The sequence below is a fragment of the Balaenoptera acutorostrata genome, chromosome 14 (genome assembly GCF_949987535.1).
Source record: "Balaenoptera acutorostrata chromosome 14, mBalAcu1.1, whole genome shotgun sequence".
In the NCBI taxonomy this organism is placed as follows: Eukaryota; Metazoa; Chordata; class Mammalia; order Artiodactyla; family Balaenopteridae; genus Balaenoptera; species Balaenoptera acutorostrata.
In genome coordinates this window covers 85,945,102-85,959,801 of record NC_080077.1, presented here as the reverse complement: position 1 = coordinate 85,959,801, position 14,700 = coordinate 85,945,102, and the positions used below count along the sequence as shown (strand labels likewise).

General features: G+C 41.6%; 1 protein-coding gene across 5 annotated transcripts in view; it reads left to right on the top strand.

The window, feature by feature from the left end:
• Positions 1-14,700, top strand: part of FAM135A (family with sequence similarity 135 member A) — a 119,772-nt gene that overhangs the window by 45,605 nt on the left and 59,467 nt on the right. For all 5 annotated transcript variants that reach the window (XM_057527907.1, XM_057527905.1, XM_057527906.1 and 2 more), the window contains 3 exons: positions 12,588-12,727; positions 12,841-12,911; positions 14,347-14,520. In XM_057527907.1, the coding sequence (XP_057383890.1) occupies positions 12,588-12,727; positions 12,841-12,911; positions 14,347-14,520 (385 nt within the window). The remainder of the gene's footprint in view (positions 1-12,587; positions 12,728-12,840; positions 12,912-14,346; positions 14,521-14,700) is intronic.

The window sequence follows — 14,700 nt, the reverse complement described above, 5'->3', positions numbered from 1 at the left end:
TAGGTTGCTTCCGTGACCTGGCTATTGTAAACAGTGCTGCAATGAACATTTGGGTGCATGTGTCTTTTTGAATTATGGTTTTCTCAGGGTATATGCCCAGTAGTGGGATTGCTGGATCATATGGTAATTCTATTTTTAGTTTTTTAAGGAACCTCCATACTGTTCTCCATAGTGGCTGTATCAATTTACATTCCCACCAACAGTGCAAGAGGGTTCCCTTTTCTCCACACCCTCTCCAGCATTTGTTGTTTGTAGATTTTCTGATGATGCCCATTCTAACTGGTGTGAGGTGATACCTCATTGTAGTTTTGATTTGCATTTCTCTAATAATTAGTGATGTTGAGCAGCTTTTCATGTGCTTCTTGGCCATCTGTACATCTTCTTTGGAGAAAGGTCTATTTAGGTCTTCTGCCCATTTTTTGATCGGGTTGTTTGTATTTTTAATATTGAGCTGCATGAACTGTTTATACATTTTGGAGATTAATCCTTTGTCTGTTGATTCATTTGCAAATATTTTCTCCCATTCTGAGGGTTGTCTTTTTGTCTTGTTTATGGTTTCCTTTGCTGTGCAAAAGCTTTGAAGTTTCATTAGGTCCCATTTGTTTATTTTTGTTTTTATTTCCATTACTCTAGGAGGTGGATCAAAAAAGATCTTGCTGTGATTTATGTCAAAGAGTGTTCTTCCTAGGTTTTCCTCTAAGAGTTTTATAGTGTCCGGTCTTACATTTAGGTCTCGAATCCATTTTGAGTTTATTTTTGTGTACGGTGTTAGGGAGTGTTCTAATTTCATTCTTTTACATGTAGCTGTCCAGTTTTCCCAGCACCACTTATTGAAGAGACTGTCTTTTCTCCATTGCATATCCTTGCCTCCTTTGTCATGGATTAGTTGACCATAAGTGTGTGGGTTTATCTCTGGGTTTTCTATCTTGTTCCATTGATCTATGTTTCTGTTTTTATGCCAGTACCATATTATCTTGATTACTGTAGCTTTGTAATATAGTCTGAAGTCAGGGAGTCTGATTCCTCCCGCTCCATTTTTTTCCCTCAAGACTGCTTTGTCTATTTGGGGTCTTTTGTGTCTCCATACAAGTTTTAAGATTTTTTGTTCTAGTTCCATAAAAAATGCTATTGGTAATTTGATAGGGATTGCATTGAATCTGTAGATTGCTTTGGGTAGTATAGTCATTTTCACAATATTGATTCTTCCAATCCAAGAACATGGTATATCTCTCCATCTGTTGGTTTAATCTTTAATTTCTTTCATCAGTGTCTTATAGTTTTCTGCATACAGGACTTTTGTCTCCCTAGGTAGGTTTCTTCCTAGGTATTTTATTCTTTTTGTTGCAATGGTAAATGGGAGTGTTTCCTTAATTTCTCTTTCAGATTTTTCATCATTAGTGTATAGGAATGCAAGAGATTCCTGTGCGTTCATTTTGTATCCTGCAACTTTACCAAATTCATTGATTAGCTCTAGTAGTTTTCTGGTGGCATTTTTAGGATTCTCTATGTATAGTATGTCACCTGCAAACAGTGAGTCTTACTTCTTCTTTTCCAAGTTTTATTCCTTTTATTTCTTTTTCTTCTCTGATTGCCATGGCTAGGACTTCCAAAACTATGTTGAATAACAGTGGCGAGAGTGGACATCCCCGTCTTGTTCCTGATCTTAGAGGAAATGCTTTCAGTTTTTCACGGTTGAGAATGATGTTTGCTGTGGGTTTGTCGTATATGGCCTTTATTATGTTGAGGTAGGTTCCCTCTATGCCCACTTTCTGGAGAGTTTTTATCATAAATGGGTGTTGAATTTTGTCAAAAGCTTTTTCTGCATCTACTGAGATGATCATATGCTTTTTATTCTTCAATTTTATTAATATGGTGTATCACATTGATTGATTTGCGTATATTGAAGAATCCTTGCATCCCTGGGATAAATCCCACTTGATCATGGTGTATGATCCTTTTAATGTGTTGTTGGATTCTGTTTGCTAGTATTTTGTTCAGGATTTTTGCATCTATGTTCATGAGTGATATTGGTCTGTAATTTTCTTTTTTTGTAGTATCTTTATCTGGTTTTAGTATCAGGGTGATGGTGGCCTCATAGAATGAGTTTGGGAGTGTTCCTTCCTCCACAATTTTTTGGAAGAGTTTGAGAAGGATGGGTGTTAGCTCTTCTCTAAATGTTTGATAGAATTCACCTGTGAAGCCATCTGGTCCTGGACTTCCATTTGTTGGAAGATTTTTAATCACAGTTTTAATTTCATTACTTGTGATTGGTCTGTGCATATTTTCTATTTCTTCCTGGTTCAGTCTTGGAAGGTTATATCTTTCTAAGAATTTGTCCATTTCTTCCAGGTTGTCCATTTTATTGGCATAGAGTTGCCTGTAGTAGTCTCTTCGGATGCTTTGTATTTCTGCAGTGTCTGTTGTAACTTCTCCTTTTCATTTCTAATTTTATTGATTTGAGTCCTCTCCCTCTTTTTCTTGATGAGTCTGGCTGATGGTTTATAAATTTTGTTTATCTTCTCAAAGAACCAGCTTTTAGTTTTATTGATCTTTGCTATTGTTTCTTTGTTTCTATTTCATTTATTTCTGCTCTGATCTTTATGATTTCTTTCCTTCTGCTAACTTTGGGTTTTGTTTGTCTTCTTTCTCTAGTTTCTTTAGGCGTAAGTTTAGATTGTTTTTTTGAGATTTTTCTTGTTTCCTGAGGTAGGCTTGTATAGCTATAAACTTCCCTCTTGGAACTGCTTTTGCTGCATCCTGTAGGTTTTGGATCCTCGTGTTTTCATTGTCATTTGTCTCTAGGTATTTTTGGATTTCCTCTTTGATTTCTTCAGTGATCTCTTGGTTATTTAGTAACGTATTGTTTAGCTTCCATGTGTTTGTGTTTTTTACGTTTTTTTCCCTGTAATTCATTTCTAATCTCATAGTGTTGTGGTCAGAAAAGATGCTTGATAAGATTTCAGTTTTCTTAAATTTACTGAGGCTTGATTTGTGACCCAAGATGTGATCTTTCCTGGAGAATGTTCCATGCGCACTTGAGAAGAAAGTGTAATCTGCTGTTTTTGGATGGAATGTCCTATAAATATCAATTAAATCCATCTGGTCTATTGTGTCATTTAAAGCTTCTGTTTCCTTATTTATTTTCATTTTGGATGATCTGTCCATTGGTGTAAGTGAGGCGTTAAAGTCCCCCACTATTACTGTGTTACTGTCAATTTCCTCTTTTATAGCTGTTAGCAGTTGCTAACGAGAAGTTTCTGCTCCTTCCTCCTGAAATTCTCCTCCCTCTGTCTTCTTTTGACTAACTTTTTCATGGTATTTCAACTCAAATGCTATATTGTCACCAAAGCCTTTCCTGACTCTGCAGACAAAGTTCACCCTCATCTTATGAGATGCCACAGCACTCTGTCCTTTTCCGTCACATTTAGTGCAGATGGAATTTACAGAATTAGATGAGGGCAAGGAAAGCGGTTTTTTGGTTTGTTTTGGTTTGGTCTGGTCTACTTAGCTTAGAACAATGCATGACATACATAATGCAATAAGCATTTAAAATTTTATTGTGAAATGTCTCAGACATTTTTGAAGATAATGTAAAACATTACTTTATTAAGTGATAAAATAAACACCCAGTTACCCAACCCTTCATTTAAGAGACGGAATATTATTAGTACCATAAAAGCACCTTGTATAACCCTCCTGACTTTTGTGTTAATCATTCTTTTGTTTTGCTTATAGTTTCATTACCTATGAGTATATGCCAAGGAAGTGTCTGGTTGAGTTTGGGAAAACTGAGTAGCAAGCACAAGCCCAGCTGTGAGGGAAAGCTGCTCCCATGAGAAAGCTGAGCAGTCCCTGGGTTATGGTGTGCTTCTGTGCACTGAAAGGGCTCAGGATCCCTTAGGGGAGTTAATGGGCAAGGTCAGGAGTGACTTGTGTGAATCCACACTTCCAGGCCGTAGTGTGATGGAATACTGTGTGAGTTCACACATCCAGGGCTCCTGCCAAGGTTGTAGTGTGATGGAGTACTGTGTGAACTCACACATCCAGGGCTCCTGCCAAGGTCGCGGCGTGGTGGAGTATTAGATAGCCAGCGTGTGGAATAGGCTGGTTTGCATGTACACTTACTGTTCAGTTTTCCTTCCTTCAACTCTTAGGAGTAGGGCAAAGCAGAAAACCTCTGTGAGGGGAAAAGACTGCCCTCATATGATCTAGGCTATAGGGCAGAAACTTTCTTTGTCCACCCTCAAACAAATCACGTGCTGAAAGGAATCTGGCCAAGCTTTTAATCTGTCCTTAGGTTAAAAAATGGTACCATGGCAGCACAGGTCTTTCAGATGATAGACCTCAGCGTAGCTGTCTGTTGAGCACACTGATCCAATCTTGATCAGTCACCTCTGTATCTAAGACAGAGGACCTCTTTGGAATCTTCCTTCACGTCTTCCTAGGGATTCCCTCTACCTTCCTTGTGCATTGGATCTTGTTTCCTAACACCTATTTTGTCTCTTGGTTTACTCTCTCATTTTGGTGGAGCCTATTCTCCATTATCTTGTTGGGAAAAGTGGTGTAGGAAATAAATATGTCTGAAACCTTTAGTGTCTAAAAATGTCTTTATTCTGCTCTTACATTTGTTTAGCTAAGTATGGAATTCTAGGTTGGAACTCTTTCCTTCAGAATTTTGAGAGTATTGCTCCATTGGCTTTTGGGTTGCAGCATTGCTGTTGAGAGTTTCAAAGCTTTTCTGGTTGCTAGTTCTTTATATGTGATCCTTTTCCCCTTTCAAGAATCTTGTAGAATCTTCTCTTTGTTTCGGCTGCCCTAATGGCACATGATGATGTACCTCTGGTCTCTCACTACTCATTGGGCCCTTTTCCTCTGGAAGCAGTTCAGTTCTGGGAAATTTTCTTAGTTTGTTAATCATTTTCTCCCATCTGTCTTTGTTCTTTCTTTATGGAACTTCTGTCATTTAGATGGTGGATCATCTTCACTGGTTCTCTTAATTTTTAGTTTTTTCCTCTCCTTTTTTTCCATTTATGCCTTTTTGCTGTATTTACTAGGTTATTTCTTCAGCTGTAACCGCTTTTTTGAGCTTTTTGCTTTTCTTTCTCCCTTTTTTTGTCTATCTCTCTTTCTCCTTCCTCTCTCCCCTCCTTTTCCTCACTCCGTCTCATTCCATTTTTTCTTTTAAAATTCAAGTGCTCTTTTGTTCTGTGACTGTTCCTTTGTTATAGCAACATTTTCCCTTTTAAAAATTTATTGTATTGAAGTATAGTTGATTTACAATGTTGTGTTAATTTCTGCTCTACAGCAAAGTGACTCAGCTATACACATATATACATTATTTTTTATATTCTTTTCCATTATGGTTTATCACAGGATATTGAATATAGTTCCCTGTGCTATACAGTAGGACCTTGTTGTTTATCTATCCTATATATACTAGTTTGCATCTGCTAATTGCAAACTCCCAATCCATCCTTCCCCCACCCCCCCAGTTATAGCAACATTTTCTTATTTCTTGAATGCGATTTTTTTTCTCTGAGAACAATACTGATAGATTTTTAAGTTTTATTTCTCTCTACAAGTTGCTTTTTCTCTGTTTTGGTTTCTAACTTGCATGTTAGAAGCTTTCTTCAGGTGTCTGATAGTCCTCAGTTATCTGCACGTGACTGAAAGGAGGCTGATTGGACGTTCGGAGAGCACACGTGGGACTTGTGTCTTTGAGTGTCACATTATGGTGATGTTGGTGAGCTGATTGCTAGGAATCTGTGAAGTCGGTATCTGAGATCTTATCTAATAAAATAGATTTACATAACAGATCTATTATAGATATTTTGGCCTGGTCAGATTCCCTATGTCAAGAACTGTGAAGAAGCTGAGATTTTACCCTACATGTTGAAAGTAGCTCTCCATGGTTTCTCAGTTTCCGTACATCTTGTGAGCAAGGACACTGAAAGGCTTTTGTTGCAGACCATGTTTTTAAGGATGTTGCTGTAGTGAGGAGCTTTGGGAGGTGTAGGTAGTGTCTCTGTCTGGAGCAGAAGGTGATTTGTTTACTGTCCAGTATGACAGAGATAAGGTCTCCCTCCAGTTCAAAGGTTAGACAGGTTTTCTTATACCCCCTTAAAAAAGATCAAGGTTTCCTAAGCTTAGAGTTCTTCAACTGTGACCCAAACCCTATGCACGCGTGGTATCCACCTGTGTCACCCCATGTGACGTGGGCGAGTGAGAACAAGGGCAACTGAGGTGAACTTGAAACTCTCACCCCAGAGTCTCTTGTCTCTTGCCGGCATCCACGACCCTGTGGCCAGCTAGTTTATTGGCTTGCAAATAGGGTTAGATCTTACGCTCCTTGCAGTTCTTGAAATGCCAGAGAAGGCTCTAGCCTGTTTCCTTCCTGGAGAGTAAGACTCTTTAACTGCCAGCCTTCTGGGAACCCAGTAGAGGAAGTGCTCTTTGCACCTCGGCGTTCAGGGTTCAGAACGCCTCTGCTTATACCTTCGTGCTCTCAGCTTTGCCAGGTGACTTCCCGTTCAGAGGGCCTCTGTTCTGTCCTCTCTGGGGAACAAACCTCCAGACTCCTCAGGTGAAGGAGGCCTGTAGCAGGGAGAGGACGTGGGGATCTGGTCCTTGCTAAGAGGTCCCCTTCTCAATGAAGCATTGCCTGCCTTTTCCGTTTAAAACCACTACCTTTCTCACCCTCTTTCCTCATTATCTTTCTCCGTAGCACTTATTACCTTCAGACATACTGTATCATTTTTCTTATTTACTGTCTTTATCATCCTTCCCATTAGTATGTAAGCTCCAAAAGGTCAGAGATTTTTATCTCTTTAATTTCACTCTTTATCTCTAACACCTAGAAAGTGTCTATGATGTGCCTATTTATAGACTGTTAGAATAATAGCTGTTGTAATAGCTATTCAGTAAATACTTGTTGACTGGAGGAGTGAATGAACGACTGGGAGGAACTTGCACAGCTTTTGCCCTTGGCTTCTGGTTTGGAATAAAACTTGATAAGTTTATTTTCTTTAAGTCATTGGTACATCTTTTTAAAAGCTTTAAATATTGATGTTAATTGAGGGCATAGGTGACTCTCACAGCAGGTTAATTATTGTCCTTGCGAAGCAATTTAGGATAATTTGTTTTGTGAACAGTTTCTTATCACGTGCTTTAGAATCCTGTTTTGGGCACTCCTAACTGCAGTGTTCTTTGTTTTTGTTAGAGCATTTCTATCACTCTCAGTCAGTAAATACTGGGTATGCGTAGTAATACGCAGTAAATACTGGGTATGCGTAGTTTGTAGGTAGAGCTTATGGGATTTGCTAAGGACTGGGGCATAGAAGACAGAAAGGTTAATAAAGATTGAATTTGGGGGTTTCCCTGGTGGCACAGTGGTTAAGAATCTGCCTGCCAATGCAGGAGACACAAGTTCGAGCCCTGGTCCGGGAAGATCCCACGTGCCGCGGAGCAACTAAGCCTGTGCACCACAACTACTGAGCCTGTGCACCACAGCTACTAAGCCTCTACTCTAGAGCCCACAAGCCACAACTACTGAGCCCGTGCACCACAACTACTGAAGCCCACACATCTAGCGCCCACGCTCCACAACAAGAGAAGCCACCACAAGGAGAATCCCGTGCACCGCAACGAAGAGTAGCCCCCGCTCGCCACAACTAGAGAAAGCCTGCACGCAGCAACGAAGACCCAATGCAGCCAAAAATAAATAAATAAATCTGTGACCCTGTTTAAAAAAAAACAAACAAAAAGATTGAATTTGGGCTAATAAGTGGCAGAGCCTGAATTTCAACCAGAATCTGTCCTTAACCACTATGCTGGGCTTCCCTGGTGGCACAGTGGTTAAGAATCTGCCTGCCAATGCAGGGGACACGGGTTCGAGCCCTGGTCCGGGAAGATCCCACATGCTACGGAGCAACTAAGCCCGTGCGCCACAACTACTGAGCCCACATGCCACAACTACTGAAGCCCGCGCGCCTAGAGCCTGTGCTCCGCAACAAGAGAAGCCACTGCAATGAGAAGCCCGCGCACTGCAACGAAGAGTAACCCCCGCTCGCCACAACTAGAGAAAGCCCGTGCACAGCAATGAAGACCCAATGCAGCCAAAAATAAAGAAAATAAATTTAAAAACAAAAACCAAAAAAACCATACTATGGTATGCTTCCTCTTGGATAAGAAAAACACAGCAAAGAAAATGATTAAAAGGGCATGGCCTGCGCAGTGGGGGAAAAGCCAGGAGAGTGAGACGTGCAGGCAGCCAAGTAACCTGGTTATGTTTATCTTCTTATGAAATAAGAACCAAACTGCTCAGTCGAGACTGAAGGCTAGGTTTGAGCAGAGAAAATAACCTATGAAATAGTGATCTAGGAATGTGGAGCGGGAATGGATTCAGAAAACCTAGTGTGATTGCTCGGCAGCACTGAGGGCCTGTTTAAGCTTAGTGATCGTGGATTTGAAGTCTGGTCCGTCAGAAGAGCTGTGTATTCTTCCCAGCTCCATTCACCTTGTGGACACAAGTATGGATGAGGCAAAGAGTTAGGTTTACAAAGGTTGAGATTTCTCCGGGCAAATATGACAAAGCAAGAGTAGTATGTGTCCTTAACAGGACGTGTGCAAGGGTGAGTGATAACATGAACCGTGGAGGTTAAGGTGGGTAAGGAGGGAAGTGGGGACTTGAGGGGAAGCAGGGGGCGATGAAGGGGAGTAGGATCCAGTGGGGTCAAAGGATTGTTGAACTGGTGGTCTTAGAGAGAAGGAACTGGAAAGAAAGGCGGGCGTGTGAGGGGATGTCGATTGGAATTTAAGTTACAGAGGGATCGCGGTCATCGGCCATGTAAAAGTCTAGGGGACGACGCAGGACTGGGAGCCAGGAGGGCTGCAAGGCGAGAGCCCTGAGGGCGGGGAGGGAAGGAATCAGGGAGGTTTCTCACCCACAGTGATGGCTGCCGTCGTTTGGGAGGAAGTAACCTTGAATTAAGAGATACAGCCTTCAAGAAGTAAGGGCTTCCAGGGCTCTGTAGGGACTGCAGACACGAGCAAGGTGCCGAGTGGTGCTGTGTGACGACGTGGCATTCAAAGGTGGTGGAGGTGGCCGCAGAGAGGAGACACGGAGGGTGTCTGCAGGCACTCACGGGCGGCACAGGAGCTGCGGGCCGGGCGGGGGGAGGAGCGTGGAAGAGAAGCAGCCCCGCGGAGGAGCTGCAGCCTTACTGGCGCTCTCTGAGGCGGCAGATTCTAAGTTTGCGTCATCTGGGTGCATTAAAAATTTACTTTCCATTAAGGAAAATTTCTTCCTCTTCTCTGTAATATACAGAAGTTACGTTTCTGATACTTGATTTCCCTTCATATATGCGTGAAGGGAAAAGTTGTAAGTACGATACAAAGAACTTTTCTCCTGGACTGTTTAAGAGTAATTTGCCAACACGATGCTCCATCATCCCCAAACACTTTAGTGGGTATTTCCTCCAAACAAGAGTATTGTCCTACATAACCCAATGAAATCATCAAATTACAAAGCTAACATCGATACATTACTGCCACTTTATGCTCAGACCCATTGAAGTTTTGCTAGTTTTCCCCATAGAGTCCTTTGCAGCAAATGATCAGTTTAGAATCATGCCTCGTAATCAGTGCTATGCCTCTTCAGTCCCCTTCGTTCTGGAATAGTTCCTCGGTCTGTCCTTGAGTCTCATGACTGTAACGCCTTTGAAGACTGTAACCCTGATAGTCTGTAGAATGTCCTTCAGTTCTCATTGGTCTGTGATTTCCTCGTGGTGTGTGACAGGACTGTCTCAGGAGCAATGCTGTGCTCACCTCATATATCTTACCAGGTGGCACATGACTTCTGTGTGTCCCATTAATGTGATGTTAACTTGATCATTTAAGTCTCTGTCAGACTTCACTGTAAAGTCACTCTTTTTCCCTTCAAACTTCTGGTATGTATGTATGTATTTATATCAGTGTGGATTTATGAATTTCTGTATTATTCAGTGCATGTTAATCCATTTCTGTCGTCATTTACTTTGACGCTCAGTTTATCCCCGCTGTGACCAGGGAAACCTCTTCAAGCTGGCTTCTCTGTCCTTTTGATGTGTCCCCTCGTTCTCCTAGCACTTACTTGCTTTCTGGTATGAAAAGATGGTCCAGATGGATCTTGTCCTGTGTGTGCCCCAGCTCTGGAGTCAACCATTTCTGCACAGCCTTGGTTCTTCTTCGTGGAGCATTGTGTTAGAAACTGGTACTGGGGGCTGTGTTCTCAGGCCCTGTGAGTGGACCGAGCTAGTGAGTACGTGTATATACATATATACTTACACATACATGAATACATTTACATCTGTTTTTACACCTGTTTTTCTTTATCTAAACATGTAGTAAAAACCACGAGTTCACATGAGTATTTCTCATTTTAGTCCAGTTTAGTCCAAAACCGCAGGACTCGTTTTATATTTGTATCCCCTTTCCATCTGTGGACCTGCTTTCCCTGAAAGGTTTCAGTAGGGCACCTGGCCCTCCAGACCCTTGGTGTGTTTTCTCACTTGATCAGCCCCTTCCATAAGCAGCTCCTGTCACTGCCTCCCTCCCTCACGATGCACCCGTCCACCTCTCGGGCTTCAGCACCTCCTGCAGCCCCCGTCCCTGTGTGACACCCTCCTCACCTCACCCCGGACTTGCTCAGCCCTCCCGCCAGGAGCTCCTCCTGCAGGGACATTCTCCTCCCCTTGCTCGGGCTCCGCTGCAGCATCTCGGGCTTTTGCTGCCCACACCCACCTGCACCCCCGAGAGGGGTTTCTCTCCTCCTTTTGGGACTTCTGAACCCTGTACCAGGCTGCCCCTCAGCCAGGACCCCCTCCTCCCCCACAGCCTAAGGTCCCCTCCCACGCAGTTGCCCCCTCATCTTGCTTGGGCTCCCAGTACCTTGTTCTACCTGGATTGCCCTCGGCACCTGCACAGGCTCGGACCTCAGGCCACCCCAGCAGGGACGCCCTCCTCACTCCAGGTGGACTCTGGTGTCTCACTGTGGGCTCCCTGCCCACGGAGAGGCCCACTGTGCATCGTCTCCAGATTAAACATCTCCAGGTTCTTTGACTCCTTTTCCCATCATGTTATTTCTGGAGGGTTGAGTAATAAGACAGCAAGTGGGCTGTTGGGATGACCTGACACCCAACAACCCAGAGGTGGACCACACCTTGCAGGTAAAGGACACAGTTTTCCGTGATATGCTCTCACCTCAGACACCAGCTGCAACTTGAGGATCCATAGGCTCCCCTTGCTTCTGATCACACGGCTACAAATTGGGAGTTACTCAGTACCCCCTCAGGTTCAGTAATTCACGAGAACAACTCACAGGACCCAGGAGAGCACTCTACGTATTATTAAAGTGTTATTATAGCAAAGGGATACAAATCAGAGCCATCCAAAGGAACAGATGCCCAGCGCCAGGTCTGGGAGGGTCCCAGGTTTGTGAGGTCTGTTGTTATCCCCCCAAGGGGTCAGGATGCATTACCCACCCAGAAAAATCTATGTGTGACAATGTACAGAGTATTACCAACCAGAGAAGCTACCCCAAGCTTCAGTGTCCAGAGTTTTTATTGGTGTTTCATTACATAGACGCGATTGATTGAATCATCACCCGCATGGCTCAGTCTCCAGCCCCCTTCCCTGCCCTGAAGGTTGGGCTTACAGCATGTGGCTCAAAACCCCAACTTTCCAATCACATGGTTGGTCTCACTGGTGTGGCCAGCCCCCGTCCTGAGTCGTCACCTTACCGTAAACTATCTGGGCCACCATGAATAACAGAGACACTCCTGTCATTGGGAAATTCTAAGGATTTAGAGGCTAACTCTCAGGAATTAGGGACAAAAGCCAACCAAATTCTTTATTCCAAGAGTTTAGAAGTTGCTTCCCAGCAAGCAGGACAAAAGCCAACCAGATTCTTCACTAGGCAGCTATGGAAAACTAAATTGCTTTCTTCTGTGGTATACAGATCAACTGTTCACTCTTAAAATATCTACCTTGAGATTTCTCATTTACCTTCTCAGATTAAGTTGTATAAGAGTTCTGTAATGGTTATAAGGTACTTATTTACTCATATTTTTTAACAAATTTTTTTAAAAATTTATTTGTTTATTTACTTTTGGCTGTATTGGGTCTTCGTTGCTGTGCGCGGGCTTCTCGTTGTGGTGGCTTCCCTTGATGCGGAGCACGGGCTCTAGGCACACAGGCTTCAGTAGTTGTGGCACACGGGCCCATTAGTTATGCCTCGCGGGCTCTAGAGCGCAGACTCAGTAGTTGTGGCACATGGGCTTAGTTGCTCCGCGGCATGTGGGATCTTCCCTGACCAGGGCTCGAGCCTGTGTCCCCGGCATTGGCAGGCAGATTCTTAACCCCTGCGCCACCAGGGAAGCCATATTTATTCATTTTTTATCATAGTAAGTAACAAACTTTCAGAAATGTTCTAATACTGCTATATAAAATAATGGCATTGGAGTAATATAATCAAATGTATAGTAAAGTAAAAGTATGGTTGTATTGTATTTTTCCTTTTACCTGTCAATTACATATCTTATCTGTTTTAGGTATGACTTTAGCCTTTCCAGCTTCAGTTCATGATTCTCTGATTTGCAGTAAAACATTTCAAATTCTATATAAAAATGAGGAAGTTGTTTTAAATGACGTCATGATCTTCAAGGTTAAAATGTTGTTGGATGAAAAAAAGGTAAACATTTCTTCATATATATTTAGATAAATATTTTTTGTAAAGCCTCAAGGCATATTTCTAACTTTCTATAAAATATTCAAAAGGCAGCTCATAGTATAATTTCTCTTCAGATTGAAGAAACCCTTGAGGAAATGAATTTTCTGTTATCCTTGGATCTGCACTTCACAGATGGAGATTATTCGTAAGTAGGCTAATCAAACAATTAAAAATCTTAAGTTACTCATGACTGTTATCTATCTGTATTAGAGTCCCCATTTTCTTCTTAGAACCCAGCCTACCTCCTTCTTTATTTTGGACTCCTTCTCCCTTCTGGGAGAGTCTCATGGGAATGGTTAGGCGTACTTTTTTGTGCCCATGCTGATTCCATGAGCTCCAGGTAGCAAAGTCAGACGACTTGAAGAAACATGAAAGAATTTCCTAGACTCTAGAAATTGCACGGTTAATACAACACCACTGCCTTGAGGCATTTAAACACAACCGAGCTCTGTTCCAGTGCATCACTGGCTTATCCTTCTTGGTGGCATGAGTGATGCCACCTTCAGGTGGGACTCTCTTGATACTCAGAGAGTTATCCAGACTGATGACTCAGACTTAACAGTTGTTTCCACAGTCCATGAAGAAGCTTTAGGACTGGCTACCCTGAACTTGTCCACACATCTGGACATACAGTCATACATTTTAGGGACAAACTATGCTTGTATTCATGTAAAACAAGAATCAGAGATCCATTTTACTATTTTACTTTCGTGGGGTTTTTTTTCATTTCAAATGTACCTGTAGAAATACTTCTTGAAAATTGTATATAAATTCAGACTACGTGTGGGATAAACGTCTAAGCAGTTACATTTCTCAAGGTCTGCTTGTGAGATGTCCTCTTTACTACCACGGAGGAATAAGAATGTTTTACGTGGTGGCTACTGGTCCTCTGTGATACTTGTTTATTGCAGGGAATTCCTTGATGGATTCTTTTTTAAACCAGGTCAATTCTGTAAGTGGAGTAAGCTGAAATGAGTAAATAGTTAATTAGCTGTACGTAATTATAATGTACGTATTGGTTAAAAATAGATATATATTTGGACATATTTTCATGGCATTGTTTCAATTTTTGTATGTGTAAATCTAATGACAGATTAAATATCTGTAATAAAATATATACCAATTATTGATACTTGCTTATTTTTGAGCAACACTTAATAACAAAATTTTGTACCATAAAAACAATTTTAAACACCTTTTGGGATTTATCACAATAGGATTTGACCTACACTGTACTGCAACTTTATTATAAACGGTATTCCCTATGGAGTAAAATTTAAGATGAGAGTATTTCCTAAAGTATCAAAAAGGACTCGTTTTGTAGGGGCATTAGTGAAAAACAGTCCATTAACATGGAAACTGTAAGTACAGTTAGAAAACTAGAAGTAAGATCTGGTTATTTTCTTATTGTTAGATTTCATATTGCTGTCTAATGCAAATGTGATGCTTTAAAAATTATTCTCATTCTGTTTTTAAAAAATAATTAAGTAATTAAAGGTTTTGATAGTTTAAACTATGCTACAAAATGTTGGCCTTTACGAAATTTTCGTACTAATAAGCAAATGTGTTGCTTTTTACAGGGCAGATGATCTGAACGCCTTGCAGCTGATAAGCAGCCGAACACTGAAGCTGCACTTTAGCCTCCAAAGAGGCCTCCATCACCATGTCAATGTCATGTTTGATTACTTCCACCTTTCTGTTGTGTCTGTGACAGTCCATGCGTCATTGGTTGCTCTACACCAGCCACTAATAAGGTAAGTGTAACCACTTCCCTGCTCCTTAATTACATAGTGTCCTTTATTTTTATAATGGAAACATATACTTTGATAAAGGTAACTGAAATAGGAATTTCTGAAGTCACACTTATTTAATAAATACTCTCAGTTTTATACTAAAGTATTAATAAAATATAAGAGCATGGGAACATTAGATTG